The 24,031-nt window shown below is 45.6% G+C and overlaps 1 protein-coding gene across 4 annotated transcripts in view; it reads right to left on the bottom strand.

Annotated features, from left to right (window-relative positions):
* The window catches only part of MATN2 (matrilin 2), a 162,250-nt gene that overhangs the window by 70,847 nt on the left and 67,372 nt on the right, over positions 1-24,031 (bottom strand). For all 4 annotated transcript variants that reach the window (XM_040354754.1, XM_040354757.1, XM_040354756.1 and 1 more), the window contains exons 5-8: positions 21,699-21,821; positions 20,828-20,950; positions 15,759-15,881; positions 12,481-12,603 (exon numbers count right to left, since the gene is read on the bottom strand). In XM_040354754.1, the coding sequence (XP_040210688.1) occupies positions 12,481-12,603; positions 15,759-15,881; positions 20,828-20,950; positions 21,699-21,821 (492 nt within the window). The remainder of the gene's footprint in view (positions 1-12,480; positions 12,604-15,758; positions 15,882-20,827; positions 20,951-21,698; positions 21,822-24,031) is intronic.

The following is a 24,031-nucleotide window of genomic DNA, read 5'->3' as shown; positions in this document are numbered from 1 at the left end:
CGCCCACCCCTTCACACAGATACTTTGAAATAATGACATCTCCTTGAATCAATCAGTCTCTAGACGTTCCGGCACCGAGATCCACTTAACATGACCTGGCCGGGCACATTCCTTTCTCAATAGAATTCAATTAACCTTTAGAACAATACACACTCACAGATCATCACGTTAGCATACACCTGGCAGGAGGCTGTTAACTGGTAATACACAACAGAGCGTCAATTAGCATTTAGCAGTGAAAAAGTCACTCTACAATTAACCCTGTGAGCTCAGTAACAAGTCATGCAGTCCTCTGTAGGCAGAATAGTTCATAGGTCCGTTACAATATCTTTGCAGGAACATTTAAAGCTGAACTCCAGACAAACAGCTAAATACACCATAAGGCAGGGCTCGACAAATCCCGGTCGCCAGGTCGCCATGGCGACTAGAAATAGTGTCCTGGCGACTTGGCTTGGAAGGTGGGCAAAAAATAAGGCGGTTTTTTTTGTGAGCTGGCGCCATCTGGTGGTGAGCCGCTGGTATTACAAGTTATTACCACCAGATGTGTGAGCTGGCGCCATCTGGTGGTGGCCGTTGGTATTACAAGTTAAGCATTACAAGTTAAACAGCAATTCTAATATAATTTTTCACTATTTTTCACTATTTTCACTGCCATCTTCTTCCCTCTAATTAGAACCCCCAAACATTATATATATTTTTTTTATCCTAACACCCTAGAGAATAAAATGGCGATTGTTGCAATACTTTCTGTCACGCCGTATTTGCGCAGCGGTCTTACAAGAGCACTTTTTTGGGAAAAAAATTACACTTTTTTTAATTAAAAAATAAGACAACAGTAAAGTTATCCCCATTTTTTTTTATATTATGAAAGATAATGTTACGCCGAGTAAATTCATATCCAACATGTCACGCTTCAAAATTGCGTCCGCTCGTGGAATGCCGACAAACTTTTACCCTTTAAAATCTTCATAGGCGACGTTTAAAAAAATCTACAGGTTGCATGTTTTGAGTTACAGAGGAGGTCTATGGCTAAAATTATTGCTCTCACTCTACCAATCGCGGCGATACATCACATGTGTGGTTTGAACACCGTTTACATATGTGGGCGCTGCTCACGTATGTGTTCGCTTCTGCGCGCAAGCTCGTCGGTACGGGGTGCGTTTTCTGGCTCCTAACTTTTTTAGCTGGCTCCTAGATTCCAAGCAAATTTTTCAAACCCTGCCATAAGGCTCCATGCACACTGGCCTAAAAATCGCTGCTTCTACAGGAGTTTTGTGTTCTGCTTCTACAAGCAACTCAATGTTATCCTATCTGTTCATGTACATTAGGACGTTAAGAGGCATATTTTGAGAACAACGTTTAGAGGCAGAACAAAACCCTTCTCATTTCGCGTTTCTGATTGGAGCTCACTGACAGAAAAAATGTAAAACTCTCCTAAACTCATCTAAACTTTGAAGAAAAAATACTCTATGGAAGTTTTTTACTCCAATAAGAACAGACGTTTTTATAAGCTCAGTGTGCATGGAGCCTTAAAACGGAGGTCCACACAAAAATGGAACCTCCGCTGTCCAGCTTCCTCTCCCCCTCCGGTGTCAGAATTGGCACCTTTCAGGAGGATACCTGCAGATACCTGTCTAAGACTGGCATGTCCGGCGCCCCCCGCTGTCTTCTAGTACACACACGGGTCCCAGAAGACAGCAGGGACCAGTGCGGAACCCCCAAAAATACCACCCCTATAGCAGCCATATCCAGTGGGGATCAGAACTGCCACGAGACACCTGCAGCTGCCGCCACTGCTCTGTACAAAAAACGGAAGTGGCGTCCGACACCTGGAATGGCGCCAACACAGGACCCAGCGTGGGAGGAGGCTTAAGTACTCAGCAGACTCCTCCCACAAACACAGGCTAGCCTTCGGCCAGCCTTTACACATATATATTTTTTAATGCAAAATAATATAGTTCCCCTATAAATAAAATCGATCACCATTTAAAGTGACCACATCTGTGAACATCTGTATCGGAATATTATTTGAGTACCCATCGGTGAATCCATGAACCCACACCTCCCTCCGTATGAGCTCACTGGATTGCCGGCAGGATGGTATTTTCTGCACCAATTAAATAGATATTACAAAATGAATTAAACGGTAGGTTTAACAGACTAAAAGGAGAGAAGATAAGTTCATTGCTATTAGATTGTAAGCTCTTCTGAGCAGGGCCCTCTTGTATTTTATAACTGTATTGTCTCCCTTTTAATATTGTAAAGCGCTATATAAATTCTGTATAATAATAATAATAATAATAATAATAATAATAATAATTAATAGGGTTTACATACAGTTTACCCTTTTCCTGATTCACTGACCCAGAACAAGCATGAAGGTTAGAAGGTCAGCCAGGAAGCTAATTTTTTTAGATGGGGAGGGTTGTGATGACGGCCTCCATACTTCCTCATTGCGGGTTTCCTTTTCTCCTGTAATCAAAGCACTTTGACATGCAAGAGGATTCTTTTTCCAAAGAGATTTCCTTTCATGGAATTCCAGCAGAACAATGGAACTACTTGCTTGATTTCTACATACGTAGTACCAGGCCTGAACTCTCCGAGGGACATGAGAGGTTATTTGTGGGACAGTGAACCTGCCATGTAAAGTAAGCTATGAATTAGGGTTGTCACTGTGCTCTGCACTTCATACACCGCTATGGAAGAGTAGAGGGGCCCTGTACTACCCTAGGGCCCAGCCTGACAGCTCTCCATGGGGGGAGTACAGCAGGCCCCTAATTACAGCATATAATCACTCTACAGGTTAACAGCTGGGATGGATGATTTCCACATTCCACGGCATCACCAAGCCTTTAAACTGAACATAAAACACCCAAAGTGACAATCTTTTCTTGTTATTAAACCACAATTACGTGCTTTGCTATATAAATAGGAACTAAATTGTATTTGAGCACCAAAAACTAAAAATGCTATTTAATAAATGTTTTATATTCACAGCCAACTCACCAATCCATCCATGTTTCCATTTTATTTAGTTGAGAAATCACTTTGAAAAACACCCCCCTATCATTTCTAGCCGTGGCCATCTTGAGCTAGGGCAGATGATTCATGTAGCATTTAATTCCTGGAATCCATCTGGCCTTAGCTCAGACATGCAGGCGTTTTGTCAGATTAGGCGACCTGTCAGATTTTGTAACGGAAGTGACATTCCGTCGCCGCCATCTTGCCACACCCTGCACTCATCCACAGTAAAGATACAGTCAGAAGGCAGCAAGCGGACGTCTTGTTACACCCACCGGAGTCATGCATTTCACGCTTATTTGTAACCACTTTCCACCCGGCCTATAGCAAAATAACGGCTGGACAGTGGTTCAGTTATCCTGACTGGACGTCATATGACGTCCAGCAGAATAACAGCTGCCACGCGCCTGTGGGGGCGTGCATCGTAGCGATCCGTGTTGCGGTGTGTCAGTCTGACACACCGCTACACCAAACTCGATAAAGAGCCTCCTGACAGAGGCTCTTTACCACGTGATCAGCCGTGTCCAATCACAATGTAAACAGGAAGAGACGTTTATCGGCTTTTCCTCACTCGCGTCTGACAGACACGAGTAGAGGAGAGCTCCTCGGATGCCCACCCATGACCACCAGGATGCCGCCGGGACCACCACACCGGTACCAGGTAAGCCCCCCTAGACCACCAGGGAAATACAAATCAATGCCCAGGCAGCTGCCAATCAGTGCCCATCCACAATGCCTACTAATGCCAGTGCCACCATGAATGCCTATCAGTGCCGCATATGAGTGCCCATCAGTGCCACGTATCAGTGCCGCTTATCAGTGCCACCCATAAGTACCCATAATTGCAGCGTTTCAGTTCCCATCAGTGCCACCCATGAGTGCCCATCAGTGCCGCCTATCAATGCCCATTAGTGTCGCCTACCACTGCCCATCTGTGCCGCATATCAGTGCCCATCGTCAGTGCCACCTCATTGTTGCCACCTCATCGGTGCCCATCAGTGCCGCTTTATCAGTGGCCATCAGTGAAGGAGAAAATGCACTTACAAAGTTTTATAACAGAAACAAAAGAAAAACTTTTTTTTTTTTTTTCGGTCTATTTTTATTCGTTTAGCAAAAAATAAAAATCGTAGAGGTGATCAAATACCACAAAAAGAAAGCTCTATTTGTGGGAACAAAATTATAAAAATTCAGTTTGGGTACAGTGTAGCATGACTGCGCAATTGTCATTTAAATAGCGACAGCACAGAAAGCTGAAAATTGGCTTGGGCAGGAAGGGGGTGTAATGACTCGTACACACGAGCAGTTTTCCCGTTGGTGAAACTGCCATGACAGCTTTTGGCCGGGATAACTGGCCGTGTGTATGCGCCATGGCAGTTTTCCCGACAGTAAAACCCCCGGGAATCCTGACAAGAAAAATAAGCACAAGAACATTTCCGGCGGTCTTTTTCCCGGCAGTTTCCCTATGGGAAACACTGTGGTGGAGCATACACGACCGGGACTCCCGGCCAAAGCTCTCACCGATGGGAAAACCTCTGGTGTGTACAGGGGGAAAGTGATCAAGCAGGTTCTCGGTTTTCCTCCCGGGAATCAGACTTTTTACCGCCGGGAATCCCGGTCGTGTGTACAGGGCTTAAGTGCCTGGTATTTAAGTGGTTAACAGTAAACTCAGCTTAGATAGTAAAATACAGGATTTAGAAATCCGACTGTTTAGATCAGGGGTGTCAAACTCAATTTCATCGTGGGCCGCATCAGCATTATGATTGCCCTCAAAAGGGCCAGTTATATCTGTGAGATTAGATGTCCAGCGCACCCCCTTCCCTTCACATTAGATGTCAAGAGCCACCGCACCATCAGAAGTTGAGTCCCCCACTCCCTTACATCACAATGCACCCCCTTTCCTTATGCTGCTGCTGGGAAGAAGCTGGATGCATTGCTTGAAAGCAGGAAGTAGAAGTCTAGAGTAGGACCAGAGGAGGGCTGGAGAGGTGCAAGGGCCACATGAATTGGCCTGGAGGGCCGGATTCGGCCCACGGGCCTTGTGTTTGCCACTTATGGTTTAGATGTTGATTTTTCAAAGCAGCAGTGTTCTGTCATATTTACAAACCTGTCAGATTAGCAGGCTTCCCGCTGCTTTTATTCTGAGTGAGTGCAAAAGCCCCTGGATCACCATGTTAGCCAGGCAGCTAGCATTTTCAGAATAAACAGTTAACAAGGTGCATTTCCATATTCAATTCCTCTAAATAATAAAAGCTCGTAACCAGACTGACATGAGACTTGTTACCGCAGCCAGCTGCTAGCAGTTAAAGTTTGTTTTGTACAAAATGTGCACTGGCTGCCTGACAACGTTCTTAGCACATGTTTATCTGTATTCTGTATCAGGCTGAGCTGTGCATGAGCGCTTTACAATAACCCAATCATGCATTGTTAAACATTAAGCGGCGGCAGGTACGGCTTCATACCGCGTTCCCTTGGAAACATTTGTTAATAGTAAAATCTGGGCTCAACAACTGTTTTCTGAAAACTGTTCGGCGTCTGTTTATCCCACAATCACCCTTTGCAGTTCTGGCTTACAGTTCTGTCTGGTCCCATGAAACTGACTGCAGATTAAAGAACCGCTCAGTGTTATGACACCATATTGATCTCAATAAATTCACTGGAGACGCAATATTAAAGTGAGCCAGTTGCAATAAATTAGCATTTCTAACGTAAAAAGTCCAAAACACAAGACGCAGTATAAACACACACGGTACAAATACTTCAGCCTATAAGGCCCCTTTCACATTGAGGCGTTTTTCATGCGGTACAGCGCTAAAAATAGCGCTGCTATACCGCATGAAAAAATCATGCCCTGCAGGCTTCAATGTGAAAGCCCGAAGGCTTTCACACTGAAGCGGTGCGGTAGCAGGAACGCTCCAAAAGTCCTGCTAGCCGCATTTTTGGAGCGGTATAGGAGCGGTGTGTTTACCGCTCCTATACCGCGCCTTCCCATTGAAATCAATGGGAAACCGCGGTAATACCGCGGTATTAACCCTTTTTCGGCTGCTAGCGGGGGTTAAAACCTCACAGCTAGCGCCCGAATATCGCGGTAAATACGACGGTATAGCGGCGCTACAAATAGCGCGGCTATACCCTCACCGCGGCTCCACCACCCAATGTGAAAGCAGCATTAGGGCCTCATTTACACAGGATTTCAATGCCAGCCACGAAAAAATAATCCAGCGCATTTCTGTGGCTGGATGTACAGCTGGATGTGGACATACCAATGACAGGCTGATGGGGGTGCAGCTGTCCACCAGTGTTTGGAGATAATTCATCATGGATCGATTACCTGGGATTAGGGACAAGTGATCACCCCTGGACACAAACAGCTTGCGTCATCTGTCCCAAATCACAGGTAATTGCTCCATGTGCGATTACAGGCTACGTCATTCTTGCCTAGGCAGGAAAGCAGGAAGTGCCGGGCTACAGCACTAAAAAAAGTTTAGAAACCATCCTAAAAATGTGGGAAGCTTATCCAATTGTGGAGAAGGGAGGTGGGAGGCACCAGAAGCAAAATATGTTGTAATAGGCGAAGGTTAAAAAAATATCAAGTTAATTTTTAAAAGTGTATGTATAACCAAAATAGTTTATTTAATTTTGGATAAAGTAAGGAAGGGTTAAAGATCCTGTCAGGTTATTTTTTAGCTATCTGGGTATCATTGGGGAAATTTCCCTTTACTTCCTGTCACAGAGATACAATGTGACGTTAGAAGAAATGTCTTAAAGTGAGGGGAATTTCCATAAGGGCTTGTTCAAATGAGCCGCCAGAGGGTGGTAAAATCAGGTGGTTTAGCTATATATCTACTGTGACAGCAAGCAGGTAAGATCGCCAGGTTGCATCCAGGATGGCAAATATGTGTGTCCCAGATTCAGGCTATATGCCCATTTGTACCACTAGGGGGAAGTGCTGAGAGTCCTGCAGGGGTAGAGGTAATGAGCCCAGCTCAATTAAGTTGGCTCATTAAGGCATCTACAAAAACTCCCAGCATGCAGAGAGTTGCTCCATCCTGGAACTAGTTTTGTGCCTGTTGAGACTGGGGAGCATGATATCTGTGTGCGCATGCGCGTGGTGAGACAACGCCTGTGTGGCAAGACTCTGTAACAGGGAGATAGGTGCTGGGTCAGCACAAGGCTGCACCTAGCTGATAGCCAGGGAACCTGTGTACATAGTAAGTGGCCAAGTTGGCAAGGATTTATTTTCATGTTTCTTTTTGTTTTGCTGTTTGTGACCATTGTAAATAGTGTAGATAAACCGTGCCTTTGTTTCTTCACCTTCACTGCTGTTTGCTGTGCCTAATTTTTGTGTAGTGAACTCTTCCAAGGGGGTCATACACACCCGCTGCCCCTCACACTACCCACTCGCCCACCAACTACCTCCCCTTCTCCCAAAACAAGGACATGCAGTCACTCAAGGCTGCCACAACGCCTTGCAAATAGTAAATGGCATGATGCTTTCCCACCTTTAAACATGACCCATTCAAAATAATTGGCCTTGCGGCAACCACACTGCACGAAAAAAATCTATGGCCCAGATTCTCAAAAGAGATACGACGGCGCATCTCCAGATATGACGGCGCTAGGCAGAGATACGACGGCGTATCTATGCGACTGATTCTTAGAATTAGTTACGGATAGATATCCCTTAGATCCGACAGGCGTAAGTCTCTTACACCGTCGGATCTTAACTGCAATTTTTTTTTGCCCGCTAGGTGGCGCTTCCGTCGATTTCCTCGTCGAGTATGCAAATTAGCTAGATACGCGAATTCCCGAACGTACGCGCGGCCGACGCAGTAAAGTTACGACGTTTACGTTAGGCTTTTCCCAGCGTAAAGTTGCCCCTGGGTCTATGAGGCACAGTCGATGTTAAGTATGGCCGTCGTTCCCGCGTCAAAAATGTAAAAATTAAGTCGTTTGCGTAAGTCGTCCGTGAATGGTGCTGGACGTAATTTACGTCCACGTCAAAACCAATGACGTCCTTGCGACGTCATTTAGAGCAATGCACGCCGGGATATTTTAGGGACGGCGCATGCGCAGTTCGTTCGGCGCGGGGATGCGCTTCATTTAAATGAAACACGTCCCCTACCCGCCAAATTTGAATTCCGCCGGGTGTTTTACGCTACGCCGTCGCAACTTTACAGGCAAGTGCTTTGTGAATAAAGCACTTGCCTGAAAAACTTGCGGGGGCGTAACGTAAAACAGATACGTTACGCCCGCCCAAATTTACGCCCATCTACGTGAATCTGCCCCTATGTGTGTATGGCCAGCTTTAGTATCTGATATCAGTGTTCTGTAATTCTTTCATAGCAGGGAGGGCCAGCACTGGGAGCCAATGAGGCACTGTGCTGCCCACAGAGAATATGCTGACAGGAGGAAAATAAACAGAGGAATGACTCCTCATTTCACTGCTGCTCCTTAATTGTCTAATCAGCAGGCTGGATGATTTGTACTTGAGTTGCTGCAACAGAGGAGGTGCAGCAGGAGTGACAGAATCACTTGGCAGATAAAGCAATTCCTATACAGCGAAACGTCGGATTGCGAGTAACGTGGTTAACGAGCGTTTCGCAATACAAGCATTTTTTGGGGGAAAATCCTAACTCGGTTTGCGAGTGTTGTCTCATTGGCTGCATTCACAAAGCACTTGCCTCCTAAGTTACGGTGGCGTAGCGTGAATGGGCCAGCGTAAGCGCGCCTAACTCAAATGAGGATGAGGGGGGCGTGTTTTATGTAAATGACTCGTGACCCGACGTGATTGACGTTTTTTACGAACGGCGCATGCGCCGTCCGTGGACATATCCCAGTGTGCATTGCTCCAAAGTACGCCGCAAGGATGTATTGGTTTCGACGTGAACGTAAATTACGTCCAGCCCCATTCACGGACGACTTAAGCAAAGAACGTAATATTTTCAAATTTTGACGCGGGAACGACGGCCATACTTAACATTGACTAGGCCAGCTATTTGTTCGACTAACTTTACGCCGGAAAACGCCTTATCTTTTTATAGGTTTTAAAATAGTGGGTAATGTACAAAAAAAAAACCCGCACATACCTAATAGGGTTGGTAAACCATTGCTTACTCGCAATTATTCGAAAGTGTCCGCAGATGTTTTCTCTAGAATATTTCTAGAGAATTCAGATATTAGGGCATTTAAAAAAATACATACTATTGAGGATAAAATAGAAGTATTTAATTCAGCAATAATAAAAACTTTAGATCTTCTGGCCCCAAAAAAACAGAGTCAAAATATAAGATCGCCAACAAATAACCCGCTCTGGTTTAATCAAAATACTCGCACGTTAAAATGGAGTTGCAGAGCGTTAGAAAAAATATGGAGGAAAAATCCTAATTCCTGTACTAGAGAGGCATACAGATCGGCTTTGAAAAAATATAAAGCTGAAATAAAAAAAGCTAAAAAAACATACCTAACAGAGAAAATTAGGCTGGCGGAAAATAAGGCCGCAGAATTATTCAAAGTGGCCAATACTCTTGCAAATCCCATCTGCTTAGACATCAAGGAAGAATTTTCTCCGGAACTAAGTGAGAAGTTAGCAGAGTATTTTAAGCAAAAAATTATAGACGTAAGAGCTCTTGTTATACAGAAAGTCCTCCTGTGTATAAAGGGGTACGTTTTACCTGTTTTTCGGCGGTAACGAGTGTAGAGATATTGACTATTCTTAAGTCACTCAGAGCTTCGTCTTCAGCGCTCGACCCCTGTATTGCGCAGCTGGTGAAAGACTCTGCTGTTAGTTTGGCACCGTTTATAGCAGACATTGTTAATATGTCGTTTGCTATCGGAATGGTGCCGAGTATTTTGAAGTATGCGGTTATAATCCCCTTATTGAAGAAGGCCAACGTGTTGCGGTCTGAGTTAAGCAATAATCGGCCAATTTCGACCTTGCCTTTTTTAGCTAAAATTATGGAGAGAGCAGCTGTGTGGCAACTTCAGCCACACCTGGAGTCCAATGATATTTTCGATGAGTATCAGTCTGGATTCCGTCCTGGTAGAGGCACAGAGACGGCCCTGATTAAAGTGAAAGATGACTGCCTATGGGCCATGGACAGCGATAAGGCTTCAGCGTTAATACTGCTGGATTTGTCGGCTGCTTTTGACACTATAGATCATGCCAGACTTTTGGAAAGGCTGGTGTCTGTGGCCGGGTTTGAGGACATGGCACTGACATGGATGGCCTCATTCCTACAGAATAGGACTCAGAGGGTAAGACTAGGGACGTATTATTCATCTAATAGCTCCTTGTCTTGCGGGGTTCCTCAGGGGTCGGCGTTATCGCCGATATTATTTAATATCTATATGAGGCCGCTGTTGTATATTATTCGGCGGCATAATCTTAGATTTCATGTTTATGCAGATGACACGCAGATTTATTTCAAGCTGCCTAAAAAGGAGGAAGTACAGGTGGATCTGGCATCCTGCCTGGAGGAGATACAGTCCTGGATGGGAGCCAACTATTTAAAACTTAATGGCTCTAAAACGGAGTGTATTGTTATTAGCAATCAGAGTAAGGCCAGTCTGAATGATTTTCCTTCCTGGCCGGCTTCGTTTATGCCATCCCCTACCCCGGCTACCCAGGTTCGGGACTTGGGAATCATTCTGGATTCCAAATTGTCATTAAAATCGCAGGTGAATCAGGTGGTGAGCTTATGCTATTACCAACTGAAACTTCTGCGTTCTACACTGCATTTTATTGACGAGGTGGACAAAGTGCACGTGATTAATGCTTTTATTGGTAGCCGGCTTGACTATTGTAATGCGCTATACATGGGGTGTCCAAAAATCCTTCTGCATAAGCTTCAGCTGATCCAAAACGCTGCAGCTAGGTTACTAACTGGTGTGGGTCGTCGGGAGCATATTACACCGTCTCTGAAAGCCCTGCATTGGTTACCGGTTGCTGATCGGGTTTTGTTCAAAGTGGGTTGTATCGTCCACAAAGCTATCCACAAGATAGGCCCAGGGTACCTACAAGAAAAATTTACCTGTTATGTTCCCAACAGAGCGTTGAGATCTGCTAATCAGGTCAATTTAACTGTCCCTAGGTTTAGAAAGACTACATGTGGAGGGAGGACACTGGATGTGCAGGGATCTATATTCTGGAATTCTCTACCTCTATACATAAGATGTGAGACGGATTTATTAAAATTTAGGAAGTTTTTAAAAACTTTTTTATTTTCTCAAGTGTATGGTCCGAATTAGGGTAAGATATTAGTACTTCAGTTTTTAAATGGTTAGTATGTGTTTTTATATAATTATCGTACAGTAATGGGAGACTGTTTGTATTTGTATATGTCGGTTCTATGAGCGCATCGAGGCCTTTTGGGTAATGACTGCGCTCCCAATAAGCATTTTTATAAATAAATAAATCTTTACTGCGACGGGTAAGCGTACGTTCGTGAATCGGCGTATCTCGCTGATTTACGCATTCTAGCCGTAAATCAGCATTCACGCCCCTAGCAGCCGGCGGAACTAGACAGCTAAGATACGACGGCGCAGGCCGTCGTACCTTAGCTAGGTTTAAGTGTATCTCAGTTTGAGAATACACTTAAACATACGACGGCTTAGATTCCGAGTTACGACAGCGTATCTACTGATACCCCGGCGTAACTCTTTGTGAATCTAGCTATTTGTATTTTGAAAATAATCTAATGGGGGGGCTTCTTCTACCCATTTCCGTATTTTTTTGTATATCTCACATCAAGCTGCTGCTTTATCTGGACATTTTTTTTTGTTTTCATACATTTTTAACGTATTCTTTTTATTAGCGCACGTTTTTCCCCTTTGTGTATATAGCAGTCTACCATGAAAGCAGCTTTAACTAGGCGGAATACTTTGGCACTAGACATGGCCCTTGGCAGTTGTAAGATATACAGGAATTGGGCCCAATTATGTCACCGGTATTGCTTTCCATATATGCTGCCACAGCGTTAGAACGAGGCAACAACGATTTAGATTTGCCAAAAAGATTAAGCCTACGCTGCTCATGTAAGTGGTCATGTGGCCATAAATGCCACGCTAAATTAGAACATAGCCAAATTATTTTCTTGTGCTTTAATCTGCAATAATTTACTAACATCATCTTGGGATTCTTTTTCCTGTAAAATGTCGTACTTGTTCCCCTAGGCAATGGTAAATTGATTCCAATGACATGGATAAAGAACAAGGTTAAAATGTTCCAACATAAGAGAAAAGAGTGCTGTACTTCTGGGAGTATGGACGGCTCACAGTGCGCCTCACCCATCATCTAATGTACTACAGAAAGGCAGCTGCAACCTATCAGCAGCACAATGTTTATATTCTGTATACATCGGAGCTCAACTGTTGTGACTTAACTTGTAGAACGGCAATAATCACTTTTCTTGGCCCTGTTCCTCACCCTTCAAGTGATATGACTTTCTTCTGGTAACTTACTTCTGCATGTTTTTCCGTTGCGGTTCAGAGCGTAGCCTTTCCGACATTTACATATGAAGGAGCTGTCCGTAGTCACACATTCGTGTTCACATCCGTGGTTGCCCCGTGCACAGTAGTCAATCTCTGGAATAGGAACACATAAAGAAGATGTAAGCCCCAACTGGATGACATTTCATTTCCTAAACATCTATGTATCACAGTAAATTCTTGAATGCCATTTTTTAATTCTTTTTTTTTTTTATATTGGATTTCATTTTTCCCCCACCCTTTGTTGCATCTCCTGCAGCCACTATAAAGCCCCTTCTTGCCTACACACATGCAATGGCATTTCTCATGGTGGGTTTTATGATGGTGGATAGACTTGGTTGGCCTGCTCATAGGTGTGCGCAGCCTATTGCATTAGGGTGTGCACCCCAAAGCTCAAACACAGAGCAACAGAAGCAGTGGCTAGGGGTGTGCACGTGCCATGGCTGTGATTCTATGCCATGGCAGAAATTATAGAGATCAAAGCAATATTTTTTTAGAATTTAAATGTTACATTTTACAGTATTTTTATTTTATTTATTTTCTATTTTTACATTTTTTTATTGCCCTGTTGGAGGGGCTTTGGTGAAATATCAGGGGTCTAAACAAACCCTTGATGTCTCACATTTTAAGACTGAGCCTCAGCTGCACAGATGAATGAATAAGAAGCACTTACAGGGTTCCTATCAATTCACAAACTAAATCATAGTAAACAGAGTTTACTATACTTCAGTGATGAATGAACACTGGACCGATTGGTACCGATCGATCACTGTTCATTTAGAAAAGGAAGGGGCCAGTAAATGACACATTTACCAGCCCCCCCCCCTCTACTGGAGGAAGGAAGATGAGGAAAATCTGGCAGTGCTGCAGGGGAAGAAAAAAAGAGGATTGGTGTCTGCAATAAGGCAGTACAGCTGGTCCTTCTAATCAGCAGGTACCCAAACCCTCCTTTTGAACTGATAGGACCTGAGTCCAGTACAGGTGGGCCAGCTGTACTGCCTTATCAGTGGCCCTGGTGCATGGGGTGATTATGGTGTGCCCAGGCACACTCTGCACATCCGCTGCGCACACCTATGGGCCTGCCTTATGTGCATTGGAAATGGGCACTTGTGGTTTTCAAGGTGACAACATAGGAGCACAACTGGGAGACAGAGTATTGTTACCCTAGAACAGGAAGTGTATGATGTCCTTCTCATCAGTCCTCTTTATGAACCACAGCTCCACAGTATTCATATGTATTTATTTATTAAAATGCTTATTGAGAGCGCAGTCTTTACCCAAATAAGTAACCACTGACAAAAATTATCTTTTGAACTATATTTAAAGTCTAAACTCACCCCAAGCCCCAAACCTCCTCTGCCCAGTCGGCACTCTTTGTCCCTCCTCTTCTCGGTGTGCCACCATAGGAACCAGCTTCCTCTGGTAGTATAGCCGGGTGCTGCCAGCCAGCTGTGTGTTCCTGGGCCGTTCTCCCCCACAACGACCCCCCCCCCCCAAGTGTTCAACCCAATTTAGAGAGGGCTGTGTTCACCTCTGCTCACCGCCACTACGCTGCTGGAGTGGCTCTGTGAAATCCCATGTTCTCCCCACCTCCTTCTTGGCAGCAGAAGTGAGCATGTGAAGAGGAGATGATGGTGCTGCAGGGAGGAGAATCATAGGACATTTAGTCCCGGTGGAGCACTATACAAAGTAAATGGATGAGACTGTGGACTTCAACACCTAGGATTCCCTGCAAACAGAATAATAGACAAGAATATTGACTTTTCCCAGGCATTGTGGGACTGAGCGGGGTCTTTTGTGGCTGGGAAGTGGAGCATTCAGCTTGGTGTCTTATCTGTGAGACCCAGAGGGGGCACAAACATGCTCCTGTTCTGTGCCCACTCCAGAGTCAGAGAAGTGAGCCAGAGAGGGAGGGCACCCCCGACTGCCAGAGAGTGCAGACCTGTTGCTGAGGTCAATGCTCTACACCAGAGAGAGCACAGCCTGTGTGGAGATAAGGGTGCCATCCAATGGCAGCCGCTCTATAAGGGGAACGACCCCCCATCCATGCGTCTGGTCCCCTGATCTTCAGGGTGCCGGACAAATGGATTGAAATGGCAAGGGGGCCAGAGGCTCTAATAGGCTTCAAATCAGGGTGGGTTCGGGGCGCAGAGCACTGCGCCCTGATCTCACCCATTTGTGTGACACTAGCAAATTAATATTTGCTATTCTTCCTCATTCTCCTCCTGGCCAATCAGGAAATCCCTATTGGCCCTAATGGCCAATCCTGTCTCAGGACATACTTTGGGTTTCTATTCGGTCAGAAGGAGAATGCCTGTGTGCTTGCCAGAGTGGCCCCGGCTTTTCCTTCTCCCTGCCTCCATGCTTCAATAAGGTAAGGCAGCCACTTGGGTGATCGCCGCCATCCCTGTCTCCCATGGGGGGTGATCGCTGCCCGTCTCCCACAAGGGGGGGATGGGTGATCGCTCCCGTCTGTCTCTCTCCCATGGGGGTGGTAGCTGACCCACCATCCGTCTCTCATGGTGGGGGGCGGATGATCGCCTCTGTCTGTGTCTACTACGGGGGGGTGTTGGCTGTGCTGCCCCCCCACAAAATAGTGAGCACCAGCCACCATTGGTGCCATCGCTGTGTTCTGCGTGCCCAGAGAGCCACAGGACCGAGCCACTAAAAGATTGTTTTCTGTTCTGGGACCAGAGATGGGGGGACTTGTTATCGTGTGTGCTTAGAGCCTGAGAGAACCCATTAGAGTCTAAATGCTGGGGATTGAGCCTTGTAAGGACCCAATTGTGAGGATCGATCTACCAGGGACCAAATGTTTGAGGACAGCAGACTGCCAAACACTCTGGATGAGATGTGCTGTATTCCAGGATTAAATAGTAATATAAAGAATGCAGCACAACCCATCCTGAGATGGTCTGTGTGCGCCTAGTTACACACGCAGAGCGGCTCAGCCCTGTCCCCGTTCTCTGCTCACAGCATTTGATTGACAGTAGCAGGAGCAAATGTCTCCCTCTGCTGCCTCTGTGTCCTTTGAGGAGAAGAACAGAGATCAGTGCCGCTGCAAACAGGCCCAACGCTGGATCCAGATAGGACTCTGGTAAATATACAGGGGGGTGAGGGGGCTATGCAACACTGGGACAAAAATGTCCAGGCTTTAGAACCACTTTAAGCACAGAGCATTTTCATAGATATTTATATTTTTTTGGTTTTCACAATAAAAATAAAACCAGTATATGAAGAATAGAGCTTACTTGTACACTTTTTTTTGTCTGGATTGAGGGTAAACCCTTGCCGACATCTGCAGTAATATGAATCGTCTGTATTAACACACTCGTGTTGACATCCGTGATTAGCCAAGGCGCAGTAATCTGGTTCTGGGTAAAACAGATGTGTATATATAAGGGATATATCGGGCATAGAGTATAAGTGGATATATTGGGCCAGATTCACAGAAGAAGTACGCCGGCGTATCTACTGATACACCGGCCTACTTTCAAATTTGCCACGTCGTATCTTTTTTTTTTTTAACAATCAGGAGTGCTTTATTGAAGGACAATATATAGTACAAAAAGAAAAAAAAAAATATCATATAATGCGCCACGTCGTATCTTTAGTTTGAATCCTCAAACCAAGATACGCCGGCTTCTGGCTTCGATCCGACAGGCGTACGGCTTCGTATCTTAGGTGCAATACTTTGGCGCCCGCTGGGTGGAGTTTGCGTAGTTTTCCGCTACGGGTATGCTAATTAGCTTTTTCCGGCGATCCACGAAGGTACGCGCGTCCGTCGCATTCTCTTACGTCGTCGCTAGTCAGCTTTTCCCGGCGTATAGTTAAAACTGCTATTTTGTGGCGTATAGATAGACCTGCCATGTTAAAGTATGGCTGTCGTTCTCGCGTCGAATTTTGAATTTTTTTTTGCGTAAGTCGTCCGTGAATAGGAAAGGACGTAACTCACGTCTACGTTCAAAAAATGACGTCGGTGCGACTTCATTTCACGCAAAGCACGGCTGGAAATTTAAAAACGGAGCATGCGCATTTCAATGGGCGTGGGGACGCGCTTCATTTAAATGAATCACGCCCCCTACCCGCCCAATTTGAAATACGCGCCGAGAAATACACTACGCCGCCATAACATACGGAGCGAAATCTTCCTGGATTCGAAATTCCGCCAGGTAAGATACGGCGGCGTAGCGTATCTCTGATACGCTGCACCAGGACAAATGTCTCTGAATCTGGCCCTTTGTTACTAGTCATACTCAATAGGGCATATGCCAGCTTTACCAAATCACATTACACGTTTCTATAAGAAAATACATACTTTCTCATAAAATTACTACTTTGAGCTCCATCACAGCACCTACAGCCTAGACAAAGATAACACAGCCTCAGGCTACCATGTACATTGCAGATAAATAATTGCTCCCCAGACCTGTATCTGTCGGATTAGTACGCAGTTAGTCTGGTGCAAGACAGACAGGATCAGCTTGTCAGGCTTCAACAAAATGGTGGCCGTTTGTATAAAGCGATAGACTCCCTGTTGCATGAATGTGAATAAGGTGAGTAAAAGATGGCTTCAGCTGTACAGAACTTCTTAAAGCGGGAGTTCACCCGGATTTTTTTTTTTAACATTAGATTGATGCTCATTTTGTCTAGGGGAATCCTCTAGTTTTTTTAAAAACAAAGCAGTACTTACCGTTTTAGAGAGCGATCTTCTCCGCCGCTTCCGGGTATGGTCTTCAGGACTGGGCGTTCCTATTTGATTGACAGTCTTCCGAAAGGCTTCCGACGGTCGCATCTATCGCGAAACGAGTAGCCGAAAGAAGCCAAACGTCGGTGCGGCTCTATACGGCGCCTGCGCACCGACGTTCGGCTACTTTCGGAAAATCGTGACGCGATAGATGCGACCGTTGAAAGCCTGTCGGAAGACTGTCAATCAAATAGGAACACCCAGTCCCGCAGCCCATACCCGGAAGCGGTGGAGAAGATCGCTCTCTAAAACGGTAAGTACAGCTTCGTTTTTTTTAAAAATAGCCGATTCCCCTAGACAAAATGAGCATGAATCTAATGTTAAAAATGTACATTTCTGGGTGAACCTCCACTTTAAATGCGTTTTGCCCTTTTCAGGTCCTAATCATAAAGGCCTCTACTATTAAGCCCCAAAAAGGCCGAAACGCATCTGAGTTTCACCCTTTTTCCCCTGTGAATGTTTTTTTCCTGTGACTGCTGTCGCAGTCAGTGCAGAAAAACGCTGCTTATTTACAAAATCCGTGCTTGTGTGGTAGGTGGCATCTATCTCACAAACTGTTAAACTGTAGCGGCCTGTGAGGAAAACGCTGCCTACTAAGGAAGGCACAGTGTTGTGTACAGTACAACGATACAGAGACAGTGACAATAGTAGCTATCATGCTGGAGCTCAGCAAGGGGAAGGCAATGGTCGGTGCCAGCACATAGGGCCTGAGGGAATTGTTAGGCAGGAGGTGTGGTGTTTTTATGTGGGTGAGGTGCTGCATTTTTTATGCCCTGCATTTGATACTTAGTGGAGCCATACTTCACTGCTTCAGTTCCACCCCCTGATTATTGATTGCAGCCTCCCCTCCTCACATGTTGATCAAGCAAGGAACATGGCAGCATAGGGACTACAAGGACTTATCCTTTAGAACAGTGTTTATCAACCCTGTCCTCGGGGCCCACTAACAGGCCAGGTTTGCAAGATAACTGAAATACATCACAGGTGATATAATAACAATGGGGTGGATTCAGCAAGCAATTACGCCTGCGTATCCATAGATACGCAGCGTAATTGCTAAGTAGCGCCGGCGTATCAACTTTCTGTATTCAGAAAGCTCGATACGCCGACTGTAGCCTAAGATACCACTGGCATAAGGCTCTTATGCCGTCATATCTTAGGCTGCACTCTGACGCTGGCCGCTAGGTGGCGTTCCCGTAGTTGTCAGCGTAGAGTATGCAAATTGCATACTCACGCTGATTCACAAACGTACGCGCGCCCGGCGGTCATGTTTTACGTCGTTTGCGTTCGTCGCTTTCTGCGTAAGGCTGCTCCTGCTATTAGGAGGCGCAGCCAATGGTAAGTATACACGTCGTTCCCGCGTCGCGATTTTCGAAATTTACGACGTTTGCGTAAGTGAATCGTGAATGGCGCTGGACGCCATTTACGTTCACGTCGAAGCAAATTACGTCCTTGTGACGTCATTTACCGCAATGCACATCGGGAAATTTTCCCGACGGAGCATGCGCAGTACGTTCGGCGCAGGAACGTGCCTAATTTAAATGATCCACGCCCCCTACGGGATCATTTAAATTATGCGCGCTTACGTCGGCCACTTTTACGAAACGCCGCCGCAAATTACAGAGCAAATGCTTCGTGAATGAAGCGTAGCTCAAGTAATTTACAGAGGCGTAGCGTAAAAACGGTACGCTGCGCCGCCGTAGTAGTGCGCTCCCCTACTTGAATCTACCCCAGTGATTGCAGTATTCTAGTCTGCATCTCCCCAAGGCAATACATAAAACCTGGCCTTTATGGAAAAAAAAACAAAAAAAATCTGGCCTGTTATGCCTCGTACACACAATCGGAATTTCCGATGGAAAAAGTCAGACTGACTTTTTCCAACGGAAATTCCGACCGTGTGTATGCCCCATCGGAGTAATTCCATCAGAAATTCCGATGAATTCAATCAGAGTTTACATAGAGAACATGTTCTATTTTCCTCCCATGGAATTTTGGCGGAATTCCGATGTGAATTTGGTCGGTCCGATCGTGTGTAAGGGGCATTAGTGGGCCCTGAGGACAGGGTTGATGACCACTGCTTTAGAAAGCCTCCAACTATGAATGAATAAGGCTCGCCAAGAGCCAGAAAAAGATTCCAATAGTGTAGTATTTTAATGTTAAAAACAAGTATGCAGCAGATAAAGGACAGCGAGTCGATTCTATTGGAATCTTTTTCTGGCTCTTGGCGAGCTTTATTCATTCATATTTGGAAGCTTTCTAAAGGAGAAGTCCTTGGAGTCTTTTGTTTTGTATGCTTATGAGGCGCTGCACTCTTATTTTGCACATTTCTACTAAATCACAGATATACTGCTTTTTGTGTAAGCCTCCTTATTAGAAATTATTATTATTATTAATATTGTTTCACAGTGCAGATATCACTTTTTATAATACTTCAAAAATAGCATAAGATAGCCTTGGCCCGAGTGGTTAGCAGGTTAGAGCAGTCTCAGCTCGCTTCATCCAGACCACAATTTAAACTTGTTTTTCTCCGCCCTCTGGGCTTAATCATGGAAATGGGGATCAGGAACACTGACTGGTGACACTATGTAAAAGACATTTATTACACTTTTTCTCTGTTTACATACTGTGGCCAGAGCATCACAGTGTCACCATAGTGACACTCTACTGCTCTGGGAACGTAATCGGGATTTCTATTTCACACTCTGATTGCTAATTACAGTGATGATCACTGTTCAAAGGTTTCATTCATGAAAGCTTGCTTACTACTGTGATGGTGTGAATGGCCACAGATATCACATGGTACAGGTGTGGTGTGACTGGCCCCTGTACAATGTGATCACTGTGACCAATCACATAGATCACAATAGTACATGCAATGGCTATGAATAAAAGCCAATTTTGACCACTGACGTGATTGATGAAATTGGTCACATGGCGGTCTGGTACAACGATCTGTGTTCCACCAGACATAGTGGGTCATAGATCGTGCCACTGGGTACCCCCTAGGGCAGAGGTGTCAAACTCAATTTCATCATGGGCCGCATCAGCATTATGATTGCCCTCAAAAGGGCCGGTTGTGTCTGTAAGATTAGATGTCCAGCGCATCCCCTCCCTTTACATTAGATGTCAAGAGCCACCCCACCTTTAGAAGTTGAGTCCCCCACTCTCCCTTACATCACAGTGCACCCCCCATTCCTTATGCTGCTGCTGGAAAGAAGCTGGATGCATTGCTTAAAAGCAGAAAGTAGGGTTTGGAGAAGGACCAGAGGAGGGCTGGAGGTGCGAGGGCCACCATAAATGGCTTGGAGGGCCGGATTCGGCCCGCGGGCCTTGTGTTTGACACCTATGACCTAGGGCATGCACTAAGCGTGCAAATGGGAGGAAGTCATATGACCTCCTCCCAAGTTTTCCCGTCTGGCCATTTTTACAATAGGCCAGGTGGAAGGTGGCTGAAATACAGATTAAGCAATAACAGTGTTACACATTTTAGGCTGACATTAAAGATCTAACAGAAGAAAGAGGCAGAGTAGAAAATAATGCAGTATAATCAGAGGAGGGCAAGATTATGCTTACTGCTACATGTTTTCTTATCTGGATTCAAGATAAACCCAGGACGACACTGACAGATGTACGAGTCGTTAACGTTCACACACTCGTGCTGACAGCCATGAGTACCCAAGGCACAATAGTTCACAACTACAAAGAGAAACAAAAGTAACATTTCAGAAATATCAAATACATGTGAAAGAATTGTAAAATAAAACAACTAAATAGACAATTAAAATACCTAAATGTGAACTTTTATTTTCCCAAATCTTGGAACTTGGCATGCACTGATTCTCCCTATGGCTCCAGAATGCTCCTAATTATATTGAAGGAGATGGGCCAACGCAAGACCTGCAAGTAACTTTAGATGCTGGTACCGCTGAATCTACTAATCACCAGCTGTTGTTGGTGCTTCCTCCTCTCCCCTGCATCCACCAATTCTTTATACTTCCAACATGTACAGTAGGCACTTTTTTTTGTTTTTTAGGCTGTACATACCTTTTTATCTCTATTTTCAATCTGGCTTCGGGTACTCACTCCCGCGGGAGTAGGCGTTTCTAAGCTGAGCCGCAATGTAATCTGGGAGTTCGCCCAGATGATTGATGTCCTTCAGAAAAAGTTCCCCCCTCCTAGTCGGTGCGCAGGCGCCGTGTAGAGCTAACTAGCGGCTCTACATGTTCGGCTACTTTCGGAAACTCCGTGACTTTCCTGACGCTCCTACGCAATACGGGGGGGGTGGCCTTATCCGCCGGGGGGAACTTTTTCTGAAGGACATTAAAAAAGTTTTTACTTTGATCTATCTGTGTTCCCACATGAAAGATTTCCCCTCACTTCCTGTCCCCCTGGCACCAGAGATGGGCTTCAACTTCAAGGTGAATGAACACAGAAGACAACTTACTTTTACAAGACTTTTTATCCTTGGCCAGCTCATAGGCCTCGTAGCATTGGCACACGTAGGATCCTGGTGTGTTCACACAGATCTGCTGACAGCCATGGGACTCTGAAGCACACAGGTCCTGAACTACACAAGAAAGACAATTAATAAATGCATTCAGATGCCATTCTGTTGCTACTGATCTCTTCCTTCTTGCATTCTCCAGGCACATTGCAGAGATCAATCATAATTAAAGGTAAAGCATGGTGTATTTTCATTGAGCCCATATTGGGCGTTGATATTGCTGTGTTAACTTTAAAGAGAACCTGTGCTCACTCCATTCAAGGCAACAAGTTCACCTAAATTCCACCCCCTCCCCATAGCAGCACATGCTCACCTTTCATTTGCTATACTGCTGCTCCATTCAGACATGAGAAGGTAGAAAAGAAAGCCTTTTATTGGCTCCATGTCTCTTCAGTTGGAGCTTACACAGAGCGGAGGACTCTGCACACCCACTTGTGACAGCACTAAGCCCATAGGTGTGCGCAGCCTATTGCATTAGAGCAGGGATATGCAATTAGCGGACCTCCAGCTGTTGCCAAACTACAAGTCCCATGAGGCATAGCGAGACTCTGACAGCATCAAGCATGACACCCAGAGGCAGAGGCATGATGGGACTTGTAGTTTGGCAACAGCTGGAGGTCCGCTAATTGCTTATCCCTGCATTAGAGTGTGCACCCCAAAGCTCAAAAGCACATTACCGATAACTCACAATGTTCATTCAGAAAGGGAAGGGGCCGGTGAATTACATATTTCCCGGCCCCTTTCCCCCACTCATCCTAAAACATCTCCACAGTAACAGCTGGCAGGGAAGGAGAGGAAGGAAGCCAGAAGCGCTGTGGGAGGAAAGGGAGGGCAGTAGTGGGAATCTGTGCTGCAAAGGGTGATTAGGGTGTGCCTGGGCACACCTGGCACACCCTGTGCGCACGCCTATGACTAAGCCAATCACCAAGCAACAATGCTGTCACATCATGTAGTAGGTGTGACAGACCCAACCGCTACAGGGGCTTTTGGAGGGGACTGCACGCTAGCCTCTTGCCTACTGACGATGGGCCCTGGCATTTGAGGGGGCTCTATTCTTGGAGTAGTTTTACTTCCGGTTCAAGTCCATGTCTCCCTGAAACACACAAACTCTAAGGCCCCGTACACACGGTCGGACGAAAAGGATGAGAATGAACCCGAGGTTCAGTTTCATTGGTCCAAACCAACCGTGTGTATAGCCCATCGGTCTGTTGTCCTTCGGTCCAAAATGTTAAAACATGCTTTAAAAAATTGAACTGATGGACCGCTGCCCGATCGGTCCAAACCGATGGTTAGTACAGAAAGCATTGGTTCAAAACCCGCGCATGCTCAGAATCAAGTCGACGCATGCTTGGAAGCATTGAACTTTGTTTTATTCAACACGTCGTGTGTTTGACGTCACCGCGTTCTGACCCGATCGGTTTTTGGAACGATGGTGTGTATGCACATCAGACCACTTCAGCGCTGAACTGATGGAAATGGCCCGTCGGACCATTCTCATCCGTTTGGAACGACCGTGTGTACGCGGCCTAAGAATTGGAAGACCCGGATACAGATTTGGGGCCTCTGTGTTTTAGCATTGACTGCTTCCACCTCTCCTAGATCCAGAGACTCAAAACAGATGATAATAATCTGCTCAAAACAACCTGATGCTGGGGTCTCCTGCTGTTATGTATAATCTGTTTATTAAGGTGTTATGTGTTTACTGTTAAGTGTATTTTCCCCATTGTGTGCCCCCAGGTGTGCATTCCCACTATTATATTAATTCATTGAGTCACCTATTGTTTCTGTCTTTATGATGTGATTCATCTTGTGGAAACTTTACCTTGTTACCCAACCATTGTGGGATGGTTACACCAATGTGTAATATTTGGTTTTATTGTTCATGTGGGGACTGCCCTATTTTTAACCACTTAAGGACCGCCGCACGACGATATACGTCGACAGAATGGCATGGCTGGGCACAAGGGCATACATGTACTTCCCCTTTAAGAACCCAGCCACGGTTCGCACTCGTGACGCGATTGCGACCCGGTCCGAAGCTCCATGACCGGACCCGCGGACCCGATTGCGGCCGGATTCCTGTGATCGGGTCACAGGAGCTGAAGAACGGGGAGAGGTGAGTGTAAACAAACCTTCCCCGTTCTTCTCTGTGGCAGTGTCAGTGATCGTCTGTTCCCTGTCATAGGAAACGACGATCAGTGATGTCACACGTTCAGCCACGCCCCATACAGTAAGAAACATACATTAGGTCACACTTAACCCCTACAGCGCCC

This window comes from Rana temporaria, chromosome 5 (assembly GCF_905171775.1).
Source record: "Rana temporaria chromosome 5, aRanTem1.1, whole genome shotgun sequence".
Classification (NCBI taxonomy): domain Eukaryota; kingdom Metazoa; phylum Chordata; class Amphibia; order Anura; family Ranidae; genus Rana; species Rana temporaria.
The sequence above is the reverse complement of the archived record's forward strand: the minus strand, read 5'-3'. Positions and strand labels throughout refer to the sequence as shown.